The sequence below is a fragment of the Doryrhamphus excisus genome, chromosome 23 (assembly GCF_030265055.1).
Source record: "Doryrhamphus excisus isolate RoL2022-K1 chromosome 23, RoL_Dexc_1.0, whole genome shotgun sequence".
NCBI classification, from domain to species: Eukaryota; Metazoa; Chordata; class Actinopteri; order Syngnathiformes; family Syngnathidae; genus Doryrhamphus; species Doryrhamphus excisus.
The window spans coordinates 1,832,398-1,859,271 of NC_080488.1; the positions used below are offsets into that span (position 1 = coordinate 1,832,398).

The 26,874-nt window shown below is 42.8% G+C and overlaps 4 protein-coding genes across 29 annotated transcripts in view; all 4 read right to left on the bottom strand.

The window, feature by feature from the left end:
* The window catches only part of LOC131110316 (protocadherin gamma-B4-like), a 159,524-nt gene that overhangs the window by 63,777 nt on the left and 68,873 nt on the right, over window positions 1–26,874 (bottom strand). For 3 of the 25 annotated variants that reach the window (XM_058063311.1, XM_058063310.1, XM_058063312.1), the window contains exons 1-2: window positions 9,161–11,719; window positions 5,131–6,999 (exon numbers count right to left, since the gene is read on the bottom strand). The exons of 19 other annotated variants lie outside the window; for them this stretch is intronic. In XM_058063311.1, coding sequence (XP_057919294.1) covers window positions 5,131–6,999; window positions 9,161–11,581 — 4,290 coding nt within the window. In that variant the 5' untranslated portion in view covers window positions 11,582–11,719. Of the gene's footprint in view, window positions 1–1,580; window positions 5,099–5,130; window positions 9,139–9,160; window positions 11,720–26,874 lie in introns of those variants that run through there. 3 more of the 25 variants (XM_058063319.1, XM_058063318.1, XM_058063334.1) reach the window with 3 other exon arrangements.
* On the bottom strand, window positions 13,166–15,873 carry LOC131110333 (protocadherin beta-16-like). The gene has a single exon (XM_058063373.1). It carries the CDS (start codon window positions 15,602–15,604, stop codon window positions 13,181–13,183), a length of 2,424 nt encoding a protein of 807 aa, XP_057919356.1. The 5' UTR covers window positions 15,605–15,873; the 3' UTR covers window positions 13,166–13,180.
* On the bottom strand, window positions 17,563–20,180 carry LOC131110331 (protocadherin beta-16-like). Its single transcript, XM_058063371.1, has one exon. The coding sequence runs from the start codon at window positions 20,041–20,043 to the stop codon at window positions 17,578–17,580; it is 2,466 nt and encodes an 821-aa protein (XP_057919354.1). The 5' UTR covers window positions 20,044–20,180; the 3' UTR covers window positions 17,563–17,577.
* Window positions 20,838–26,847, bottom strand: LOC131110328 (protocadherin beta-16-like). Of its 2 annotated transcripts, XM_058063367.1 has the most exons (3): window positions 25,906–26,847; window positions 21,938–25,772; window positions 20,838–21,608 (listed from the first exon to the last, which is right to left on the bottom strand). In XM_058063367.1, the coding sequence occupies exons 2-3, from the start codon at window positions 24,347–24,349 to the stop codon at window positions 21,540–21,542; spliced, it is 2,481 nt and encodes an 826-aa protein (XP_057919350.1). In that variant the 5' UTR covers window positions 24,350–25,772; window positions 25,906–26,847; the 3' UTR covers window positions 20,838–21,539. The 2 variants fall into 2 exon arrangements, with proteins under 2 accessions (XP_057919350.1, XP_057919349.1); XM_058063366.1 differs by having other exon boundaries at window positions 21,938–26,847.

The window sequence follows — 26,874 nt, forward strand, 5'->3', positions numbered from 1 at the left end:
GTTAAATATCAATTCTTGGTATCCAGAGAGAAAAAAAAACTAAATCCTGAGGGTGAAATTCCGCTTTTCCTAGTGCGTAATTGCGCCAGTGCTGTGTTCTTTGTCGTCGTCTTTCTCTCATATGAGCAAACATGGGAGTTGCTGCATGGAACCAGCTCGCAGTCGCACTGAGGAGCAATGGATCAACAGCGGCCCTAAGAGTCCACTCAGCCGAACTGCACACACACCCACCATGTACTGAAGTATGCATTGGACACTTCCTATCCTGCATTCAGTCACATTTACAAATAAAAGCTAGGAAAAAATGTTTCCCTGGAATTCCAACAATACATTTACTCATATATATAAATCATGTATTTCCTGGAGATCTTTGTTCTAAACCACATGGACACGCATATCTTGCATGCAGCTATGCACAAGTCAAATTTAAGTCACATACAAATCATGTGACCAGGATGAAAAATAAGTTTATTATAACTACACTTTCATCATCTGCTTGCCATTCATGGAAGTGAGTGGAACATGTCCATGGTGCTGAAACAGAGCAAACAGTGCATGCCACACATCCATTAATGTATATGTATATTGTATATGCACTACATGTGACCAAAAAAAGACTAAACAAGTCTAAATATAGAATGTCTTTTGCAAATATGAAAAGATGAGCAACACAATGAAGCTCAAATCAGTGCACACGTTTTGTCGACTATCCACCAGCAGCAAACCTCATCTGGTTCTCAAACATTCACTGATCCTTGTCCAAGTGCGGTTTCTGTGCTACGTTGAGATTTAAAACCTGATTAAAAAATGACATCAGTGTTAAGGTATGCCTGCAACTGAGAGTAAACAACTTTCTCCATCACCTTAGAGAAAATTGGGGGCTTACAGATTGGTCTATAATTGGACAGCACATTGGGGTCCAAGTTGTGGCTGCACTATAGCCTGTTTAAATATGAGGGGGTGGGGGTGGGGGGCAGCCTGTAGAAAGAGAAGCAAAAAGAGCCTCAGCATCTAAGGCCCGATGGTAGTAAAAACATCTTGTAGCAGATTAGCTGGGAGACAATCCAAGGGACAATATGATGGTTTCAGATGATGAACCACTTGTCCACTTGTGATAGTTCCTTCAAAGAAACAGGCTCCTACACAGAAGATGTCAGAACAGAGGATCGAATAGCTGCACCCTTGTCAGTAAAAAAACAAACAAACTTTAGCTCGCTTAACCCTGAAGGCCGCAATCAAGTCCAGAATATCAGTACAAGTTGAGGTAAAATAATCAGCCAAGTCCATAACAGAAGAAAAGTTAAGCAGCTCAATGTCACTGAAGGCCAAACAAAACTGTGATGCTGTTTGGGTGTTGATGGGAATCAAACAATAGGAAACAGATTACAACTATGGGAATCACAGCAATCTGGATACACTACTGCATAAAACTGCATATAAAGACCTAAAAGCTGGTCATGACCCGAGACCAGAATGTGGATAAATTCATGTACACATTTCTCAACAAGCCATCATGGAGGTCAAAATGATGCAAAACCACAACAAGACAAATTCTCCAATTATAATTCTGCTTAACTAACCTCTAGAGGAGAGTCAGGTTCATCCAGGATGTTCTTCTCAATGTGCATCTTCTGCATGGTCCCTGTAGAACTTGGGTCCATGACCAGCACGTTGTGACTAGCAGCTCTGTCCAACTTCATGTCGCTTTTTCTGGAGTCGGTGGTCCTGCACACCTCGTAATTGTACACGTGCGGGAGAGTCCCCGTCCCCAAAGTGTCCGAGTAACGTGGCGGATAATACGGAATGACAGGGAGGTTGGAGTGGTACAGGATGCGAGACCGTCTCCACCTGTACACTTTGACCGATATGATAAGCAGCAAGCAGGTGATGAAGAGGAAGGAGACCACAGCCAAAGCCAAGACTAAGTAAAAAGTCAGCTTGTCATTGTACTCCTTGTCGTGCATGCTAAAGTCAGTGAACTCTGACAGCACTTCAGGGAAGCTGTCCGCCACCGCCACGTTAACAATGACTGTAGCTGAACGAGAGGGCTGCCCGTTGTCCTCCACTAGAACAGTCAGTCTTTGTTTGACAGCATCTTTATCAGTGACTTGGCGGACAGTTCTTATTTCTCCATTGTGTAGGCCCACTTCAAACAGCGCCCTGTCTGTGGCTTTGTGCACTTTATAGGAGAGCCAGGCGTTCTGTCCAGAGTCCACATCAACAGCCACCACTTTAGTCACCAGGTAGCCCACATCTGCTGAACGAGGCACCATTTCGGCCAGCACCGAGCCTCCTGTCTGGACCGGGTACAGAACTTGAGGGGCGTTGTCGTTCTGGTCTTGTATTAGGATTCGAACGCTCACGTTGCTGCTGAGAGGAGGAGAGCCTCCATCCTGAGCTCGGACAATAAATATGAGTTCTTTGAGTTGTTCATAGTCGTATGAACGAACTGCACTAATGACTCCACTTTCTGCATTAACAGACACAAATTCAGTAACTGGAGTTCCTCCGATGTCGTGCTCCTCCAGCATGTAAGAGACACGAGCGTTCTGGTTTCCATCAGCGTCTTTAGCACCAACCCTAAGCACAGAAACACCTGGAGAGTTGTTTTCGGCAACGGTCGCAGTATAAAAGCTGACCGGAAACACAGGAGCGTTATCGTTCACGTCGGAAACCTTCAAAGTAAAAGTCCTTTTACTAGACAAAGGAGGTGAGCCAGCATCTGAAGCAACGACGGTGATGTTATATTCTGGCACGCTTTCACGATCCAAGTCAGCATCGGTCATCAACGCAAAATAATTTCTCACATTGGATTTGATCTTAAATGGAACGCGGCCCTCAATAGCGCACCTCACGTGACCGTTTTCACCAGAATCTAGGTCTTTAACATTAATGATACCAATAGTGGTACCAGTGGGAGAGTCTTCTGACACAGGACTAGAGAAGGACATTACATTTATGACTGGGGCATTATCATTTAAATCTATCACTTCTATTTCTACTTTAGCAGAGTCAGTCAAGGCACCCTGATCTTTAGCTTCAACCATGAACTCCATTGTTTTGTCTTTTTCATAATCCATCTGTTTTACTACAGAAATACTTCCTGTTTCTTCATCTATATGAAATAAATCTGCTATTCCTGCATTTGACTTTGAAAAAGAGTATGTGACTTTTCCATTTGAACCACTATCTGCATCAGTGGCATTCACAGTTAGAACTTGAGTGCCTTTTGGTGCATTTTCATCCACTTTAGCTTTATAGATGGTTTGATTAAATACAGGAGAATTATCATTAGCATCTTGAATGTTAATATTTATATTTACTGTACCTGATCTCTGTGGATTTCCACCATCTACTGCCACTAATTTTAAAGAGAGCCTGGGCTGTTCTTCTCTGTCCAAGCCTTTCTGAAGCACCATTTCTGCATATTTACTGCCTCCTGGACTGACGTGTTCCTTTAAAACGAAATGATCACTCGGAGTTAAAATGTAGCTCTGCAGACCGTTTACACCCACATCCGCATCATGCGCACTCTCCAAAACGAAACGAGAGCCGAGAGGAGCAGACTCGCTGATTTCAAATTGCAAATGAGTATTTTTAAAGGTGGGGGCATTGTCGTTGACGTCCAACACCTCGATGGTCACAGGGTGCAATTCCATGGGGTTTTCCATTAAAATCTCAAAGGTGAAGCTGCACGGCGTCACGTCCCCACACAGCTGCTCTCGATCTATCCTCTCATGGACCACCAGAAGCCCTTTGTCCGCCCTCAGCTCGGTGTACTGGACGTTATCTCCGGTCACGATGCGGGCCCGCCCGGAACGGAGTCTTTTCACATCCAAACCGAGATCTTGGGCCACATTGCCGACGATGGAGCCTTTTTTCATCTCCTCTGGGATTGAATAGCGGATTTGCGCCTCCGTTCCAGTTAGGAAAAAACAGAAAAAGACAAAGAGAAAGGCCGCCCGTCGCCATCTTCCTCCTGCAGTGCAGTGATCTTTAGAATCCATGTTTAAAAATGTATTAAAACAAGCCTATGAAAAAATAGGTAGACTCATAGGAGCCACTGTCATTCAGATGAGCGTTATTTTAGCTCAGTGGTTATACGTTGTTCACATATGAAGCTCTTCTGCTAAATGGCAGGGACAGAGGAGGGAGCTGCACTGCATGACAACACTAACACATTCATTTGCCATGCAATAGCGTCCCTTAGAGGCTGATATGTGAAACTGGCACAGCTGTACTAAAATGATCAAAACAATAATGTCTCAAACTACACTCCATGTCCTCTTTAATAGTACAACATGTAATATACAATAACTACTACTTTTTTATTATTGTTAGAAGTTGTAATTTTTATAAATGCTTCCCTAATCAATACAAATGAGTGATGTTGAGTAGTAATAGTAAATAAGTCTGAAAGTACTACAAATATTAACCAATGAATAATGGGTTTTAAATATTGTGAAATCTATTCCAGACTACATTTCAGCACCATGGAGAGGGACACAGAAGCCTCACTGGACCAAGCAATATAAACTAAGTGAAAGCAGCATGTTGGATGTTTTTTTTAAAAACCTAACAAGTTCTAATTACAAGCAGACACTACCTGATCGGTTTTAGGGAGAAGTAGCAGCAAAATCCTGCAGCAAAAAAATCTCACACTCACACTTTGAGTGCAAGTTGCTCAGAGCACATTTGGAGACTCAGTCAACAAATATATGATGACAACCATGAATACACTGTTAAAGGTGGTGCTGGAGCAAACTAGAAATGGAGCACACTAGTACACTACAAGTACAAACACAGTGGAATATACACAACATGTAATCAAACTGCAGCACCGAACTAACCTCAGGAGGGGAGCCACCGTGTTCCAAATTATATTAGGTTAGAACTCACGTTGTTAAAATGAACATTTTATGGAATGTGATGAACCAAAACAAAGTTATTTTCCAAATGTATTTCTCTACTAACTGATAAATACTGTAATGTTGAAAATACAATGTTTAAGTGGTCAGACTTACTTCAAGCACCATGGACAGCTGTAGTGAATGTGTCTAAATTTCATCTTCAACTTTGGAAGTCGTCAGACACAAAGACAGAAAAAGCATGGTGAAATATGTGACTCACCAAAGTTGACATCTGGGAACAGTTCCCTGACAGCTGCTTGGTCACATGCGGCGTATCAGCATCAGCTCCATCCACGCTCACTAAACTTTGACTCATCCCTTGCATGTTCTTCATGTCGCTTTTTCTGGAGTCGGTGGTCCTGCACACCTCGTAATTGTACACGTGCGGGAGAGTCCCCGTCCCCAAAGTGTCCGAGTAACGTGGCGGATAATACGGAATGACAGGGAGGTTGGAGTGGTACAGGATGCGAGACCGTCTCCACCTGTACACTTTGACCGATATGATAAGCAGCAAGCAGGTGATGAAGAGGAAGGAGACCACAGCCAAAGCCAAGACTAAGTAAAAAGTCAGCTTGTCATTGTACTCCTTGTCGTGCATGCTAAAGTCAGTGAACTCTGACAGCACTTCAGGGAAGCTGTCCGCCACCGCCACGTTAACAATGACTGTAGCTGAACGAGAGGGCTGCCCGTTGTCCTCCACTAGAACAGTCAGTCTTTGTTTGACAGCATCTTTATCAGTGACTTGGCGGACAGTTCTTATTTCTCCATTGTGTAGGCCCACTTCAAACAGCGCCCTGTCTGTGGCTTTGTGCACTTTATAGGAGAGCCAGGCGTTCTGTCCAGAGTCCACATCAACAGCCACCACTTTAGTCACCAGGTAGCCCACATCTGCTGAACGAGGCACCATTTCGGCTAGCACAGAGCCGCCCGTTTGGACCGGGTAAAGGACTTGAGGGGCGTTGTCGTTCTGGTCTTGTATCAGGATGCGAACGCTCACGTTGCTGCTGAGAGGAGGAGAGCCTCCGTCCTGAGCTCGGACAATAAATATGAGTTCTTTGAGTTGTTCATAGTCGTATGAACGAACTGCACTAATGACTCCACTTTCTGCATTAACAGACACAAATTCAGTAACTGGAGTTCCTCCGATGTCGTGCTCCTCCAACATGTAAGAGACACGAGCGTTCTGGTTTCCATCAGCGTCTTTAGCACCAACCCTAAGCACAGAAACACCTGGAGAGTTGTTTTCGGCAACGGTTGCAGTATAAAAGCTGACCGGAAACACAGGAGCATTATCGTTCACGTCGGAAACCTTCAAAGTAAAAGTCCTTTTACTAGACAAAGGAGGTGAGCCAGCATCTGAAGCAACGACGGTGATGTTATATTCTGGCACGCTTTCACGATCCAAGTCAGCATCGGTCATCAATGCAAAATAATTTCTCACATTGGATTTGATCTTAAATGGAACGCGGCCCTCAATAGCGCACCTCACGTGACCGTTTTCACCAGAATCTAGGTCTTTAACATTAATGATACCAATAGTGGTACCAGTGGGAGAGTCTTCTGACACAGGACTAGAGAAGGACATTACATTGATGACTGGGGCATTATCATTTAAATCTATCACTTCTATTTCTACTTTGGTTGATTCAGTCAGTCCACCCTGATCTTTAGCTTCAACCATGAACTCCATTGTTTTGTCTTTTTCATAATCCATCTGTTTTACTACAGAAATAATTCCTGTTTCTTCGTCTATATGAAATACATGTGCAATTGCTGATTTTAATTTTGAAAAGGAGTATGTGACTTTTCCATTTGAACCACTATCTGCATCAGTGGCATTCACAGTTAGGACTTTAGTGCCTTTTGCTGCATTTTCATCCACTTTAGCTTTATAGATGGTTTGATTAAAGACAGGAGCATTATCGTTTATGTCCAGAATATTAATATTTATATTTACAGTACCTGATCTCTGCGGATTTCCACCATCTACGGCCACTAACTTTAAGGAGAGCCTCGGCTGTTCTTCTCTGTCCAAGCCTTTCTGAAGCACCATTTCTGCATATTTACTGCCTCCTGGACTGACGTGTTCCTTTAAAACGAAATGATCACTCGGAGTTAAAATGTAGCTCTGCAGACCGTTTACACCCACATCCGCATCATGCGCACTCTCCAAAATGAAACGAGAACCTAACGCTGCTGACTCGCTGATTTCAAACTGCAAAAAACTATTTTCAAAGGTGGGGGCATTGTCGTTGACGTCCAACACCTCGATGGTCACAGGGTGCAATTCCATGGGGTTTTCCATTAAAATCTCAAAGGTGAAGCTGCACGGCGTCACGTCCCCACACAGCTGCTCTCGATCTATCCTCTCATGGACCACCAGAAGCCCTTTGTCCGCCCTCAGCTCGGTGTACTGGACGTTATCTCCGGTCACGATGCGGGCCCGCCCGGAACGGAGTCTTTTCACATCCAAACCGAGATCTTGGGCCACATTTCCGACGATCGAGCCTTTTTTCATTTCCTCTGGGATTGAATAGCGGATTTGGGCCTCCGTTCCAGTTAGGAAAAAACAGAAAAAGACAAAGAGAAAGGCCGCCCGTCGCCATTTTCCTCCTGCAGTGCAGTGATCTTTAGAATCCATGTTTAAAAATGTATTAAAACAAGCCTATGAAAAAATAGGTAGACTCATAGGAGCCACTGTCATTCAGATGAGCGTTATTTTAGCTCAGTGGTTATACGTTGTTCACATATGAAGCTCTTCTGCTAAATGGCAGGGACAGAGGAGGGAGCTGCACTGCATGACAACACTAACACATTCATTTGCCATGCAATAGCGTCCCTTAGAGGCTGATATGTGAAACTGGCACAGCTATACTAAAATGATGACAACAAATGTCTCTTAACATTGCATGTCCTCTTTATTAATAATAAGAATATTTTTTTAAATTTAATATACAATGCTATATGTTGTTTTGGAAATTAATATTTCAATAAATATTTACCCAATCAATACAACTGAGTGATTGAAGTAGTAAAAAATAACCAATTACGCTTTTGGAAGAACACCAAACAGTACATAATAGTGCTTTATTCAGGTTGAAGACACTTTCAACTGCATTTCAGCACCATAGACAGCGATAACACCACCACTCTTCACTGCCAGTAAAAGTAGTCCTATAGTCCTGTGTTGTCATGAAACTCTTATGGTACATAAACGCATCATACACAGTTACCCACTTTCCTCAGGACTCAGTAGAGTCCCACATGGACAGAGCTCTGACACGGGCACCTTTTGACCTGAAGCGGCCCCGATTACATCATTTTGAGACCCACTAAACCTCTTGGAAACATGAACTGCCATTTGACGATAACAAGTACAATATACTCACTGTTAAACGGTGGCTGCTGAAACTGATGAAATTATAGAGGCAAACTGGAGTCCAGTACTGTACTACAAAGACAGGGAAATATCTGGAGCTACAAAGCAGTACCACAACTGAAACTGAGGCAGCAAACTACCATCAAGAGAAGAATCTGATGTATCCAGGGGGTTCTCAATTAGACACAATTCCATGAAAATGGAGTTGATCTGCATATCCAAGCAAGGTCTCATCTCGTGCTGATTGGGATGAAATTAATTCAAAGTACGAAGGAGGAACCTAAAAGGATGGGGCAATGAAGTGTAAATATGTGATATTACTAATGTTGTTATTAATGTTGATATACTATGTTATGGTTAGTCTATTGATGTTACTGCAAACACCATGTATTGCTTTTGTTCAAACATTCTTATGGCCTGACCAAACTAAAGTTGAACTTTTTGCAAGGTAAGTAAACTGTACCCGTGTAAAAGTAACACAGCCTTTGAGAAAAACAACAACATAAAAGTCAAATACCGTGGTGACTCTGATGGTCCATGGGTCTGCTTCAGGACCTGGACAACCGACTGTGATTGAAGGCACCGTAAAGTCTGACTCCAGCAAAACATACTGAAGGACAATGTCCAGCCATGGATTTATGACCTAAAGCTCACTTGGGTCTTGAAGAAATAACCCATAAAAACAACAGCAAGTCTTCCTCTAGATGGTTTAGTCTAAGTCCAGACTTAAAATCCATTGAGATGCTGTGGCATGCCATTCATGCTCAGAAATGCCACTATGCAGATGCACTGAACAGGTATGCAAATATTTAAAACCGTCTATGTTTTCAGAAACAAAAACCGAGAAGGAATGGTAAAACATTTGACTCACCAAAGTTGACATCTGGGAACAGTTCCCTGACAGCTGCTTGGTCACATGCGGCGTATCAGCATCAGCTCCATCCACGCTCACTAAACTTTGACTCATCCCTTGCATGTTCTTCACGTCGCTTTTTCTGGAGTCGGTGGTCCTGCACACCTCGTAATTGTACACGTGCGGGAGAGTCCCCGTCCCCAAAGTGTCCGAGTAACGTGGCGGATAATACGGAATGACAGGGAGGTTGGAGTGGTACAGGATGCGAGACCGTCTCCACCTGTACACTTTGACCGATATGATAAGCAGCAAGCAGGTGATGAAGAGGAAGGAGACCACAGCCAAAGCCAAGACTAAGTAAAAAGTCAGCTTGTCATTGTACTCCTTGTCGTGCATGCTAAAGTCAGTGAACTCTGACAGCACTTCAGGGAAGCTGTCCGCCACCGCCACGTTAACAATGACTGTAGCTGAACGAGAGGGCTGCCCGTTGTCCTCCACTAGAACAGTCAGTCTTTGTTTGACAGCATCTTTATCAGTGACTTGGCGGACAGTTCTTATTTCTCCATTGTGTAGGCCCACTTCAAACAGCGCCCTGTCTGTGGCTTTGTGCACTTTATAGGAGAGCCAGGCGTTCTGTCCAGAGTCCACATCAACAGCCACCACTTTAGTCACCAGATAGCCCACATCTGCTGAACGAGGCACCATTTCGGCTAGCACCGAGCCGCCCGTTTGGACCGGGTACAGAACTTGAGGGGCGTTGTCGTTCTGGTCTTGGATCAGGATGCGAACGCTCACGTTGCTGCTGAGAGGAGGAGAGCCTCCATCCTGAGCTCGGACAATAAATATGAGTTCTTTGAGTTGTTCATAGTCGTATGAACGAACTGCACTAATGACTCCACTTTCTGCATTAACAGACACAAATTCAGTAACTGGAGTTCCTCCGATGTCGTGCTCCTCCAGCATGTAAGAGACACGAGCGTTCTGGTTTCCATCAGCGTCTTTAGCACCAACCCTAAGCACAGAAACACCTGGAGAGTTGTTTTCGGCAACGGTCGCAGTATAAAAGCTGACCGGAAATACAGGAGCGTTATCGTTCACGTCGGAAACCTTCAAAGTAAAAGTCCTTTTACTAGACAAAGGAGGTGAGCCAGCATCTGAAGCAACGACGGTGATGTTATATTCTGGCACGCTTTCACGATCCAAGTCAGCATCGGTCATCAATGCAAAATAATTTCTCACATTGGATTTGATCCTAAATGGAACGCGGCCCTCGATAGCGCACCTCACGTGACCGTTTTCACCAGAATCTAGGTCTTTAACATTAATGATACCAATAGTGGTACCAGTGGGAGAGTCTTCTGACACAGGACTAGAGAAGGACATTACATTGATGACTGGGGCATTATCATTTAAATCTATCACTTCTATTTCTACTTTAGCAGAGTCAGTCAAGGCACCCTGATCTTTAGCTTCAACCATGAACTCCATTGTTTTGTCTTTTTCATAATCCATCTGTTTTACTACAGAAATACTTCCTGTTTCTTCGTCTATATGAAATAAATCTGCTATTCCTGCATTTGACTTTGAAAAGGAGTATGTGACTTTTCCATTTGAACCACTATCTGCATCAGTGGCATTCACAGTTAGAACGTGAGTGCCTTTTGCTGCATTTTCATCCACTTTAGCTTTATAGATGGTTTGATTAAAGACAGGAACATTGTCATTAACATCTAGAATATTAATATTTATATTTACAGTACCTGATTTCTGTGGATTTCCACCATCTACTGCCACTAATTTTAAAGAGAGCCTCGGCTGTTCTTCTCTGTCCAAGCCTTTCTGAAGCACCATTTCTGCATATTTACTGCCTCCTGGACTGACGTGTTCCTTTAAAACGAAATGATCACTCGGAGTTAAAATGTAGCTCTGCAGACCGTTTACACCCACATCCGCATCATGCGCACTCTCCAAAACAAAACGAGATCCTAACGCTGCTGACTCGCTGATTTCAAATTGCAAATGAGTATTTTTAAAGGTGGGGGCATTGTCGTTGACGTCCAACACCTCGATGGTCACAGGGTGCAATTCCATGGGGTTTTCCATTAAAATCTCAAAGGTGAAGCTGCACGGCGTCACGTCCCCACACAGCTGCTCTCGATCTATCCTCTCATGGACCACCAGAAGCCCTTTGTCCGCCCTCAGCTCGGTGTACTGGACGTTATCTCCGGTCACGATGCGGGCCCGCCCGGAACGGAGTCTTTTCACATCCAAACCGAGATCTTGGGCCACATTGCCGACGATCGAGCCTTTCTTCATTTCCTCCGGGATTGAATAGCGGATTTGGGCCTCCGTTCCATTTAGGAAAAAACAGAAAAAGACAAAGAGAAAGGCCGCCCGTCGCCATCTTCCTCCTGCAGTGCAGTAATCTTTAGAATCCATGTTTAAAAATGTATGAAAACAAGCCTATGAAAAAATAGGTAGACTCATAGGAGCCACTGTCATTCAGATGAGCGTTATTTTAGCTCAGTGGTTATACGTTGTTCACATATGAAGCTCTTCTGCTAAATGGCAGGGACAGAGGAGGGAGCTGCACTGCATGACAACACTAACACATTCATTTGCCATGCAATAGCGTCCCTTAGAGGCTGAGATGTGAAACTGGCACAGCTTTACTAAAATGATGACAACAAATGTCTCTTAACATTGTATGTCCTCTTTATTAATAGTAATAATAGTTTTAAAAATTAAGTATACAGCACTATGTGTTTTAGAAATTAATATTTCAATAAATATTTACCCAATCAATACAACTGAGTGATTGAAGTAGTAAAAAATAACCAATTACGCTGTTGGAAGAACACCAAACAGTACATAATAGTGCTTATACAGGTTGAAGACACTTTCAACTGCACTTCAGCACCATGGACAGCGATACAACCACCACTCTTCACTGCCAGTAAAAGTAGTCCTATAGTCCTGTGTTGTCATGAACTTCTTATGGTACATAAACGCATCATACACAGCTTCCCACTTTCCTCAGGACTCAGTAGAGTCCCACATGGACAGAGCACTGACACGGGCACCTTTTGACCTGAAGCGGACCCGATTACATCATTTTGAGACCCACTAAACCTCTTGGAAACATGAACTGCCATTTGACGATAACAACAAGTCCAATATACACACTGTTAAACGGTGGCTGCTGAAACTGATGAAATTATAGAGGCCTACTTGAGTCCAGTACTGTACTACAAAGACAGGGAAATATGTGGAGCTACAAAGCAATAACACAACTGAAACTGAGGCAGCAAACTACCATCAAGAGAAGAATCTGATGTATCCAGGGGGTTCTCAATTAGACACAATTCCATGAAAATGGAGTTGATCTGCATATCCAAGCAAGGTCTCATCTCGTGCTGATTGGGATGAAATTAATTCAAAGTACGAAGGAGGAACCTAAAAGGATGGGGCAATGAAGTGTAAATATGTGATATTACTAATGTTGTTATTAATGTTGATATACTATGTTATGGTTAGTCTATTGATGTTACTGCAAACACCATGTATTGCTTTTGTTCAAACATTCTATGGCCTGACCAAACTAAAGTTGAACTTTTTGGAAGGTGTGTGAACTGTTACTCGTGTAAAAGTAACACAGCCTTTGAGAAAAACAACAACATAATAAAAGTCAAATACCGTGGTGACTGTGTGATGGTCCATGGGTCTGCTTCAGGACCTGGACAACCTGCTGTGATTGAAGGAACCATAAAGTCTGAATCCAACAAAACATACTGAAGGACAAACATCCATCCATGGATTTGTGACCTAAAGCTCACTTGGGTCTTGAAGAAATAACGCATGAAAACAACAGCAAGTCTGCCTCAAGATGGTTTAGTCCAAACATAAAAACCATTGAGATGCTGTGGCATGCCATTCATGCTCAGAAATGCCACTATGCAGATGCATTGAACAGGTATGCAAATATTTAAAACCGTCTATGTTTTCAGAAACAAAAACCGAGAAGGAATGGTAAAACATTTAACTCACCAAAGTTGACATCTGGGAACAGTTCCCTGACAGCTGCTTGGTCACATGCGGCGTATCAGCATCAGCTCCATCCACGCTCACTAAACTTTGACTCATCCCTTGCATGTTCTTCACGTCGCTTTTTCTGGAGTCGGTGGTCCTGCACACCTCGTAATTGTACACGTGCGGGAGAGTCCCCGTCCCCAAAGTGTCCGAGTAACGTGGCGGATAATACGGAATGACAGGGAGGTTGGAGTGGTACAGGATGCGAGACCGTCTCCACCTGTACACTTTGACCGATATGATAAGCAGCAAGCAGGTGATGAAGAGGAAGGAGACCACAGCCAAAGCCAAGACTAAGTAAAAAGTCAGCTTGTCATTGTACTCCTTGTCGTGCATGCTAAAGTCAGTGAACTCTGACAGCACTTCAGGGAAGCTGTCCGCCACCGCCACGTTAACAATGACTGTAGCTGAACGAGAGGGCTGCCCGTTGTCCTCCACTAGAACAGTCAGTCTTTGTTTGACAGCATCTTTATCAGTGACTTGGCGGACAGTTCTTATTTCTCCATTGTGTAGGCCCACTTCAAACAGCGCCCTGTCTGTGGCTTTGTGCACTTTATAGGAGAGCCAGGCGTTCTGTCCAGAGTCCACATCAACAGCCACCACTTTAGTCACCAGATAGCCCACATCTGCTGAACGAGGCACCATTTCGGCCAGCACCGAGCCGCCCGTTTGGACCGGGTACAGGACCTGAGGGGCGTTGTCGTTCTGGTCTTGTATCAGGATGCGAACCGTGGCCACGGAACTCAGAGGGGGGGATCCGGCGTCGCGGGCGGTGACGTTAAAGACAAAGGACTTGATTTGTTCGTAATCAAAGGATCGGACTGCGTGGATGACGCCGTTCTCTGAGTTGACTGAGACAAAAGAAGACACAGCTACTCCATGAACCTCTTTCTCCTCCAGGAAGTAAGACACTCGAGCATTCTGGCCCCAGTCTGCATCACTAGCACTGACAGTAAACACTGAAAAACCAGGAGAGTTGTTCTCTGGTACAGTCTTACTGTATTCCGACTGATGGAATTTAGGCGGGCTGTCATTCACGTCGGATATTTTAACGTTGATGTTTTTACTACTAGACAGAGGAGGAGAGCCTTGGTCAGACACTGTTATGGTAACATTATATTCAGGAAGACTTTCTCTGTCTAAGAAGTTGTCTGTCACTATGGTGTAATAACCTGTTAATGAAGACTCGATTTTGAAAGGGACGTCAGAGTTGATGGAGCACTTGACAACACCGTTGCCGTCAGAGTCTTCATCGTTTACGTTAAAAACAGCTACAGTTGTACCCGGGGGGGAATCCTCGGGGATGGACTGGGAAAATGACATTAATTTAATGGTAGGGACATTGTCATTCTCATCAATGATGTTAACAATTACTTTACATGTATCTGTATATCCTCCATGATCACTAGCTTGGACGTTTAACTCATACATTTTTGATTTCTCAAAATCTAATTTACCAGTAATTTTAATCTCTCCTGTTTTAACATTTACATTAAAAATGTGCTTTTCTTCGTTAGTAATATGAGTACTAGAGTAAGTGACGTCACCATTGAGGCCTGCATCAGCATCATTTGCACTAACAGTAGTGATCAATGTTCCCTCAGGTGAATTTTCTCGAACATCTACCTTATAAACAGGCTGGCTGCACACTGGTGCGTTATCGTTTGCATCCAGCACAGTGATTTGAATTCTCACCGTCCCTGATCTATGTGGCTCACCGCCATCTGAAGCTATCAACATGAGAGTGTGGCTCTCCTCTTTTTCTCTGTCTAAAGGCTTCTGTAAAACCATTTCGAGCACATTTCTTCCATTTGCTTGGTTTTGTATTTCCAGTTTAAAATTATCTGAAGGTTTCAGAGTATATTTCTGAATATCATTAACACCAACATCAGCATCAGCTGCATTTGCTAGAGAGAAACGCGTTCCAATGGCAACACTTTCAGCAATATTTAAATTAATTTCATGTTGCGGGAAGGAGGGACTGTTGTCATTCATGTCCGTGACCTCCACTGTTACACGATAAAGCTGGATTGGATTTTCTAAAATGATATCGAAACTGAAGCTGCAGGGCGTCGTCTTTCCACAAAGCTCTTCTCGGTCGATGCGCTCTTTAATAACAAGTGTGCCTTTGTCTCGTTTTAAATCAACATACTGCCGATCTTCTTTGGTGATGATACGAGCTTTACCTGCTACGAGTCTGGCCACATCCAAGCCCAAATCCCTCGCAATGTTTCCAACAAAAGAGCCTTCTGCCTGCTCCTCCGGTATGGAATAGCGAGCCTGTCCAGTCACTGAGCTCAGCTCACAGAGACAAAGAATGACAAACAGTGTTCGCCATCGGCCTCTGACGGCGTTTATCCACGTAAAATACATCCTCGTGTTCAAAATACAATTTAAAAATGCAGCGATAGTGTTCCTTCAAAATAAAAGCACACGCTCCTCAAACAATAAATCCGAAATAAAGATAAGGATCCACTGAAAAGACTTCTCCTCTAATGGCGACCAGACCGTCGTCTTTCTCCCCAGTGAAGGTCTAAAAGGAGTCGAAGAGGAGGAACACTGCACTGACTATGTTTCACTGCTATTCAATGATGTATCAACAGCGGCCCTCAGAGCATTTTCACAGTAGTGCACCTTCATATTTATTTATTCCTGGCCAAAATATACCATCCGGGTTAAAACTCTTACCACACATACGCTGGAGAATGGAAGACTACAAATGGTTAACTGAAAAAAATCCTTAAGTAAATGCACAGTAGACTGAAAAGTTAGCATATGATCATATTTGAACATTTAATTTGAAATGATTAATTACATGTTGAAAGAAATTGCAATCACAAAAAAGGTGGAATTTTCTGGAAATAAATTTGAAATTATTAATACAGATAGATATACAGATAGAGAGAGAAAGAGAGAGAGCGAAAGAGAGAGAGAGAGAAAGAGAGAGAGAGAAAGAGAGAGAAGGAAAGAGAGAGAGAGAAAGAGAGAGAGAGAGAGAAAGAGAGAGAGAGAGGGGGGAAGAGAGAGAGACAGAAAGAGAGATAGAAAGAGATAGAAAGAAAGAGAGAGAGAGAGAGAAAGGGAAAGAGAGAGAGAAAAAGAGAGAGCGAGAGAGCGAGAGAGCGAGAGAGAGAGAGAGAGAGAGAGAGAGAGAGAAAGAGAGAGAGAAAGAGAGCGAGAAAGAGAGAGAGAAAGAGAGAGAGAGAGAGAGAGAGAGAGACAGGGAGAAAAAAATTCCTTGAATTATAAAGTTTAATAATAGTAAAGAAAAGATTGTCATATTTCTATTGGCACTTTGAAGAACAGAGCTCACTGAAAGCAATGTCACGTGAGTTGCTGTCTATGGTGCTGAAACCAGTTGCTCTGTGGAGTCAACTTTGTACGACTGAACAAATAGACAAGAAATGTAGCTACACCAACAACACGACTACAATTCATATTTCCAAGTCATGTGTAACATCCTGAATACACGGATTACCTTAGACTGCTTCAACAACTGCACACAAACATTTGATGTTGATGTATAAATATTGAAGGAAAATGATGCAATCTTTCCAAGTCAAAGTATAAATCAAAATACAAGAGTTGTGACCAGAAACCAGTCTCAATTTGATTTCTAAACTAGACCATGTGAAGCAAAAACAAAACAGATTTTACAAAGCAAAGGAGAAAGACAGACACGGTCGATTGTTTGAAAAGTGAGCAAACTTACAAAATCAATGGCTGGAATAAGCATTAAACGCTATTGTTAAGCTAAAGACTACGATTACGTCAAAATGTCAACCTTCCAAGACCGCTGAAAGCAGGAGAATAAAGGAAACATGTGACCAGACAAAACAAAGTACTCTTCATTGCTTAAAGAAAAAGCGTATTATTGACTTCAGTATACTATAAAGATCATGAAAGATAGCTACAAAAATACCAAAGCAGAAGAAGTGAACCAACCTATAGCCTACCGCTCTTATTATGTGCATTAAGCCTGCTGATGATCAACACAGATTTACTGGAGGAGCTTGGATGAAATGCATAATGAACTGTAAAGCCTGCAGACCATAAGTCCATTAAACATCTGTGGAGGAAGCAGACCCCTCAAATTGTAAAGTGGCAATCTTATAATCACGTGAATCAAAATCTCTCCTGACATTTTGCCAACTTGAACAACTGCAATAAACATCTGACCTGTGTACTTGTAAAGAAGAGTTTCTGCAAGTCATTAACAAAGTCATGTTGTGCTACAACTTTTCCACTCTGTGTTTGGAATGGATATCCACTGTACACTTGTCAATATATGATTGATACGGAAGTTACTTCAAATTGTCAGCATCATAAGAATGAGTGAAAGAATCTCAGCTGACAGCCAAGTTATCAGACCCAATAAGAGAAAGAATGTGACTCACCAAAGTTGACATCTGGGAACAGTTCCCTGACAGCTGCTTGGTCACATGCGGCGTATCAGCATCAGCCCCATCCACGCTCACTAAACTTTGACTCATCCCTTGCATGTTCTTCACGACGCTTTTTCTGGAGTCGGTGGTCCTGCACACCTCGTAATTGTACACGTGCGGGAGAGTCCCCGTCCCCAAAGTGTCCGAGTAACGTGGCGGATAATACGGAATGACAGGGAGGTTGGAGTGGTACAGGATGCGAGACCGTCTCCACCTGTACACTTTGACCGATATGATAAGCAGCAAGCAGGTGATGAAGAGGAAGGAGACCACAGCCAAAGCCAAGACTAAGTAAAAAGTCAGCTTGTCATTGTACTCCTTGTCGTGCATGCTAAAGTCAGTGAACTCTGACAGCACTTCAGGGAAGCTGTCCGCCACCGCCACGTTAACAATGACTGTAGCTGAACGAGAGGGCTGCCCGTTGTCCTCCACTAGAACAGTCAGTCTTTGTTTGACAGCATCTTTATCAGTGACTTGGCGGACAGTTCTTATTTCTCCATTGTGTAGGCCCACTTCAAACAGCGCCCTGTCTGTGGCTTTGTGCACTTTATAGGAGAGCCAGGCGTTCTGTCCAGAGTCCACATCAACAGCCACCACTTTAGTCACCAGATAGCCCACATCTGCTGAACGAGGCACCATTTCGGCCAGCACCGAGCCACCTGTCTGGACCGGGTACAGGACTTGAGGGGCGTTGTCGTTCTGGTCTTGTATCAAGATGCGAACGGTGGCCACGGAACTCAGAGGAGGGGATCCGGCGTCGCGGGCGGTGACGTTAAAGACAAAGGACTTGATTTGTTCGTAATCAAAGGATCGGACTGCGTGGATGACGCCGTTCTCTGAGTTGACTGAGACAAAAGAAGACACAGCTACTCCATGAACCTCTTTCTCCTCCAGGAAGTAAGACACTCGAGCATTCTGGCCCCAGTCTGCATCACCAGCACTGACAGTAAACACTGAAAAACCAGGAGAGTTGTTCTCTGGTACAGTCTTACTGTATTCCGACTGATGGAATTTAGGCGGGCTGTCATTCACGTCGGATATTTTAACGTTGATGTTTTTACTACTAGACAGAGGAGGAGAGCCTTGGTCAGACACTGTTATGGTAACATTATATTCAGGAAGACTTTCTCTGTCTAAGAAGTTGTCTGTCACTATGGTGTAATAACCTGTTAATGAAGACTCGATTTTGAAAGGGACGTCAGAGTTGATGGAGCACTTGACAACACCGTTGCCGTCAGAGTCTTCATCGTTCACGTTAAAAACAGCTACAGTTGTACCCGGGGGGGAATCCTCGGGGATGGACTGGGAAAATGACATCAGTTCTATTGTGGGGACATTGTCATTCTCATCAATGATGTTAACAATTACTTTACATGTATCTGTATATCCTCCATGATCACTAGCTTGGACGTTTAATTGATAATTCTTAGATTTCTCAAAATCTAGTTTACCAGTAGTTTTAATCTCTCCTGTTTTAACATTTACATGGAACATCTGCTCCGCCTCTTTGGTAACGTGGGCAGAAGAGTATGTGACGTCACCATTGAGGCCTGCATCAGCATCATTTGCACTAACAGTAGTGATCAAAGTTCCCTCAGGTGAATTTTCTCGAACATCTACCTTATAAACAGGCTGGCTGCACACTGGTGCGTTATCGTTTGCATCCAGCACAGTGATTTGAATTCTCACCATCCCTGATCTATGTGGCTCACCGCCATCTGAAGCTATCAACATGAGAGTGTGGCTCTCCTCATTCTCTCTGTCTAAAGGTTTCTGTAAAACCATCTCTATTAAACGCCCTCCATCAGCTTGGTTCTGTATTTCTAATTTAAAATGATCTGAAGGTTTAAGAGTGTATTTCTGAATATCATTAACACCAACATCAGGGTCGGCTGCATTCGTTAGAGAAAAACGAGTCCCCACTGCAGCATTTTCAGCTATTTTTAAATTAATTTCAGTCTTCAGGAAGGAGGGACTGTTGTCATTCATGTCCGTGACCTCCACTGTTACACGATAAAGCTGGATTGGATTTTCTAAAATGATATCGAAACTGAAGCTGCAGGGCGTCGTCTTTCCACAAAGCTCTTCTCGGTCGATGCGCTCTTTAATAACAAGTGTGCCTTTGTCTCGTTTTAAATCAACATACTGCCGGCCTCCTTTGGTGATGATACGAGCTTTACCTGCTACGAGTCTGGCCACATCCAAGCCCAAATCCCTCGCAATGTTTCCAACAAAAGAGCCTTCTGCCTGCTCCTCCGGTATGGAATAGCGAGCCTGTCCAGTCACTGAGCTCAGCTCACAGAGACAAAGAATGACAAACAGTGTTCGCCATCGGCCTCTGACGGCGTTTATCCACGTAAAATACATCCTCGTGTCCAAAATACAATTTTAAAATGCAGCGATAGTGTTCCTTGAAAATAAAAGCACACGGTCCTCAAACAATAAATCCGAAATAAAGATAAGAATCCACAGAAAAGACTTCTCCTCTAATGGCGACCAGACCGTCGTCTTTCTCCCCAGTGAAGGTCTAAAAGGAGTCCAAGAGGAGGAACACTGCACTGACTATGTTTCACTGCTATTCAATGATGTATCAACAGCGGCCCTCAGAGCATTTTCACAGTAGTGCACCTTCATATTTATTTATTCCTGGCCAGAATATACCATCCGGGTTAAAACTCTTACCACACATACGCTGGAGAATGGAAGACTACAAATGGTTAACTGAAAAAAATCCTTAAGTAAATACACAGTAGACTGAAAAGTTAGCATATGATCATATTTGAACATTTAATTTGAAATGATTAATTACATGTTGAAAGAAATGGCAATCACAAAAAGGTGGAATTTTCTGGAAATAAATTAGAAATCATTAATACAGATAGATATACAGATAGAGAGAGAGAGCGAGAGAAAGAGAGAGAAAGAGAGCAAAAGAGAGAGAGAGAGAGAGAGAGAGAGAGAGGGAAAGAGAGAGAGAGAGGGAAAGAGAGAGAGGGGGACAGAGAGAGTGAGAGAGAAAGAGAGATAGAAAGATAGATAGAAAGAGATAGAAAGAAAGAGAGAAAGAAAAAGAGAGAGACAGAGAGAGAGAGAAAGGGAGAGAGAAAGAGAGAGAGAGAAAGAGAGAAAGAGAGAAAGAGAGAGAGAGAGAGACAGAAAGAGAAAGAGAGAGAAAGAGACAGAGAGAAAAAAAGAGAGAGGAAGGGAGAAAGAGAGAGAGAGAGAGAGAGACAGTCAGCCTGCTTTTCTGACTTGAATACAATGTCTGATGAGGTATTTTCTTTTTCAAAAGAGATGATAAACCCCCTTTTCAGATATTCATTGAATTATAAAGTTTAATAATAGTAAAGAAAAGATTGTCATATTTCTATTGGCACTTTGAAGAACAGAGCTCACTGAAAGCAATGTCACGTGAGTTGCTGTCTATGGTGCTGAAACCAGTTCAGTGGAGTGAACTTTGGAGGACTCAACAAAGACAAGAAATGTAGCTACACCAACAAAAAAACAAAACACATTTTACAAAGTGAAGGAGAAAGACAGACACGCTCGATTGTTTGAAAAGTGAGCAAACTTACAAAATCAACGGCTGGAATAAGCATTAAATGCTAATGTTAAGCTAAAGACTACGGTTACGTCAAAATGTCAACCTTCCAAGACCACTGAGACCAGGACAATGAAGAAAACATGTGACCAGACAAAACAAAGTACTCTTCATTGCTTAAAGTAAAAGTGTATTATTGACTTCAGTATACTATAAAGATCATAAAAGATAGCTACAAAAATACCAAAGCAGAAGAAGTGAACCAACCTATAGCTTACCGCTCTTATTATGTGCATTAAGCCTGCTGATGATCAACACAGATTTACCGGAGGAGCTTGGATGAAATGCATAATGAACTGTAAAGCCTGCAGACCATAAGTCCATTAAACATCTGTGGAGGAAGCAGACCCCTCAAATTGTAAAGTGGCCATCTTATAATCACGTGAATCAAAATCTCTCCTGACATTTTTGCCAACTTGAACAACTGCAATAAACATCTGACCTGTGTACTTGTAAAGAAGAGTTTCTGCAAGTCATTAACAAAGTCATGTTTTGCGAAAACCTTTCCACTCTGTGTTTGGAATGGATATCCACTGTACACTTGTCAATATATGATTGATACGGAAGTTACTTCAAATTGTCAGCATCATAAGAATGAGTGAAAGAATCTCAGCTGACAGCCAAGTTATCAGACCCAATAAGAGAAAGAATGTGACTCACCAAAGTTGACATCTGGGAACAGTTCCCTGACAGCTGCTTGGTCACATGCGGCGTATCAGCATCAGCTCCATCCACGCTCACTAAACTTTGACTCATCCCTTGCATGTTCTTCATGTCGCTTTTTCTGGAGTCGGTGGTCCTGCACACCTCATAATTGTACACGTGCGGGAGAGTCCCCGTCCCCAAAGTGTCCGAGTAACGTGGCGGATAATACGGAATGACAGGGAGGTTGGAGTGGTACAGGATGCGAGACCGTCTCCATCTGTACACTTTGACCGATATGATAAGCAGCAAGCAGGTGATGAAGAGGAAGGAGACCACAGCCAAAGCCAAGACTAAGTAAAAAGTCAGCTTGTCATTGTACTCCTTGTCGTGCATGCTAAAGTCAGTGAACTCTGACAGCACTTCAGGGAAGCTGTCCGCCACCGCCACGTTAACAATGACTGTAGCTGAACGAGAGGGCTGCCCGTTGTCCTCCACTAGAACAGTCAGTCTTTGTTTGACAGCATCTTTATCAGTGACTTGGCGGACAGTTCTTATTTCTCCATTGTGTAGGCCCACTTCAAACAGCGCCCTGTCTGTGGCTTTGTGCACTTTATAGGAGAGCCAGGCGTTCTGTCCAGAGTCCACATCAACAGCCACCACTTTAGTCACCAGATAGCCCACATCTGCTGAACGAGGCACCATTTCCGCCAGCACCGAGCCGCCTGTTTGGACTGGGTACAGGACTTGAGGGGCATTGTCGTTCTGGTCTTGTATCAGGATGCGAACTGTGGCCACGGAACTCAAAGGAGGGGATCCGGCGTCTCGGGCGGTGACGTTAAAGACAAAGGACTTGATTTGTTCGTAATCAAAGGATCGGACTGCGTGGATGACGCCGTTCTCTGAGTTGACTGAGACAAAAGAAGACACAGCTACTCCATGAACCTCTTTCTCCTCCAGGAAGTAAGACACTCGAGCATTCTGGCCCCAGTCTGCATCACTAGCACTGACAGTAAACACTGAAAAACCAGGAGAGTTGTTCTCTGGTACAGTCTTACTGTATTCCGACTGATGGAATTTAGGCGGGCTGTCATTCACGTCGGATATTTTAACGTTGATGTTTTTACTACTAGACAGAGGAGGAGAGCCTTGGTCAGACACTGTTATGGTAACATTATATTCAGGAAGACTTTCTCTGTCTAAGAAGTTGTCTGTCACTATGGTGTAATAACCTGTTAATGAAGACTCGATTTTGAAAGGGACGTCAGAGTTGATGGAGCACTTGACAACACCGTTGCCGTCAGAGTCTTCATCGTTCACGTTCAAAACAGCTACAGTTGTACCTGGGGGGGAATCCTCGGGGATGGACTGGGAAAATGACATTAATTTAATGGTAGGGACATTGTCATTCTCATCAATGATGTTAACAATTACTTTACATGTATCTGTATATCCTCCATGATCACTAGCTTGGACATTTAACTCATACATTTTTGATTTCTCAAAATCTAATTTACCTTTTATTTTAATTGCTCCTGTTATAACATTTACATCGAAAAGCTGATCCGCCCCTCTGGTGGAACGAGTGGAGTATGTGACGTCACCATTGAGGCCTGCATCAGCATCATTTGCACTAACAGTAGTGATCAAAGTTCCCTCAGGTGAATTTTCTCGAACATCTACCTTATAAACAGGCTGGCTGCACACTGGTGCGTTATCGTTTGCATCCAGCACAGTGATTTGAATTCTCACCGTCCCTGATCTATGTGGCTCACCGCCATCTGAAGCTATCAGCATGAGAGTGTGGCTCTCCTCTTTTTCTCTGTCTAAAGGCTTCTGTAAAACTATTTCGATAATCTTTTTACCAGATAATACGCCTTGGACCTCTAATTTAAAATTATCTGAAGGTTTAAGAGTGTATTTCTGAATATCATTAACACCAACATCAGGGTCCTCTGCAGTCTCGAGAGAAAAACGTGTTCCAACTGCAACACTTTCAGCAATATTTAAATTAATTTCATGTTGCGGGAAGGAGGGACTGTTGTCATTCATGTCCGTGACCTCCACTGTTACACGATAAAGCTGGATCGGATTTTCTAAAATGATATCGAAACTGAAGCTGCAGGGCGTCGTCTTTCCACAAAGCTCTTCTCGGTCGATGCGCTCTTTAATAACAAGGGTGCCTTTGTCTCGTTTTAAATCAACATACTGCCGATCTTCTTTGGTGATGATACGAGCTTTACCTGCTACGAGTCTGGCCACATCCAAGCCCAAATCCCTCGCAATGTTTCCAACAAAAGAGCCTTCTGCCTGCTCCTCCGGTATGGAATAGCGAGCCTGTCCAGTCACTGAGCTCAGCTCACAGAGACAAAGAATGACAAACAGTGTTCGCCATCGGCCTCTGACGGCGCTTATCCACGTACAATCCATCCTCCAGGCAAAAATAAAAAACCAAAACGTTGCAAATGTCCCTTCAGAATAAAAGAAAACGCTCCTTCAACAAAACAACCGAAATAAACAGGAGGATCCACAAGGAAGATCGACCTTCAAATGGCGATCAGACCATCGTCTTTCTCAGCAGTGAAGCTATAAAAGGAGTTTCCGAGGAGGACCAATGAGATGACTATTTCCATCCTATTCAATCACGTGTCAACAGCGGCCCTCAGAGCATTTTCACAGTAGTACACCTCCATATTTATCTACAGTGAAAAATATATTATCTGGACTTTAAAACCATTAATGATGCATATATTCGATCATATAAATTAATCCATGTTTATCTAGAAAATATAATCATCATACAATGCATATTAAGACTTCTCAGTTGTCAAATAATCATTAATAGCACTTTTATTTTGAAATTTCAAATGATATGAAAAAGTTCCGGGTCGGCACATTAAATTACAAAAGGGCTCCACATTGTGGTTCTGGTTTGAAATGAAGCATAACGAATGTGTGTACTAATTTCAGGGTTTATTGATTCTTTTACATGAACACAATATTGTCGAGTGCTGTCAGCTAGTGGATTTAAAAAAAAAACAAAAAACTAACATCTCAGTAAGATGGCATTCATAATTATTCATAATTGGTAGGTGTGATTGAATGAGGTGCAAATATTCAGCCCCAAATGTCATGTTACCACCATTTTATTTTGGTGTTGGAGTGAACTATTTCTTGATGTTTACTGTTGGCAGATTTGCCACTATGAGAAGTGGGTTGAGTTTCTTACAAAAAAGGCATTTCAGCACCATGGCCAGTACATGTTTAATGCTGCAATAAGCCATTATGCTAAGGAATTGATTACAATAGACAAGAGTTGAAACATCTGATTGACTGCTCAGTACCCAAGTCGACAAGCAAGGCTGTGCTTCAGCACCATGGACAGAGGAAGAGCAACACAAACATCTACCTTTTCATATGCTGGAGTAACAGTAGCATTGCAGATGCATGTATGCAATATTAATATCAATGCAGGTGGAGAGATATGATACATTGCATCTCTAGTTCTTGCTAAAGTACATAATACCATACTTAACATCGACCTGGTAGTATGTGATGTAATGGTTTGGCCCCTGTTCATGTTATAATCCTGGAAGTGTTATTGTCACTCAACCCATCTGAGTCATGAGTTAGTATAAAAACAGAACACTCCTCGCGGTTTAAAGTGAAAGTAAAAGAACTGTATGACAAATTTCAATATACAACAAAAATAATTGCAGAACTGAAAAGAGCTCTACTCCTCTCATCTTGCAAGCTATGCCATGTAAAGGAATGTGTTTCACAGTAGTGCACCGTTGTTCAGTGGAGTGAATTTTGTAGGACTCAACAAATAGACAAGAAATGTAGCTACACCCTGTGATTGGCTGGCGACCAGTCCAGGGTGTACCCCGCCTCTCGCCCGAAGACAGCTGGGATAGGCTCCAGCACCCCCCGCGACCCTCGTGAGGAAAAAGCGGTAGAAAATGAATGAATGAATGTAGCTACACCAACAAAACGACTACAATTCATATTTCCAAGTCATGTGTAACATCCTGAATACACGGATTACCTTAGACTGCTTCAACAACTGCACACAAACATTTGATGTCGATGTATAAATATTGAAGGAAAATGATGCAATCTTTCCAAGTCAAAGTATAAATCAAAATACAAGAGTTGTGACCAGAAACCACTCTCAATTTGATTTCTAAACTCGTCCATGTGAAGCAAAAACAAAACACATTTTACAAAGTGAAGGAAAAAGACAGACACGGTCGATTGTTTGAAAAGTGAGCAAACTTACAAAATCAACGGCTGGAATAAGCATTAAACGCTATTGTTAAGCTAAAGACTACGATTACGTCAAAATGTCAACCTTCCAAGACCGCTGAAAGCAGGAGAATAAAGGAAACATGTGACCAGACAAAACAAAGTACTCTTCATTGCTTAAAGTAAAAGTGTATTATTGACTTCAGTATACTATAAAGATCATGAAAGATAGCTACAAAAATACCAAAGCAGAAGAAGTGAACCAACCTATAGCCTACCGCTCTTATTATATGCTTAGTAAGCCTGCTGATGATCAACACAGATTTACTGGAGGAGCTTGGATAAAATGAATAATGAACTGTAAAGCCTGCAGACCATAAGTCCATTAAACATCTGTGGAGGAAGCAGATCCCTCAAATTGTAAAGTGGCAATCTTATAATCACGTGAATCAAAATCTCTCCTGACATTTTGCCAACTTGAACAACTGCAATAAACATCTGACCTGTGTACTTGTAAAGAAGAGTTTCGGCAAGTCATTAACAAAGTCATGTTGTGCTACAACTTTTCCACTCTGTGTTTAGAATGGATATCCACTGTACACTTGTCAATATATGATTGATACGGAAGTTACTTCAAATTGTCAGCATCATAAGAATGAGTGAAAGAATCTCAGCTGACAGCCAAGTTATCAGACCCAATAAGAGAA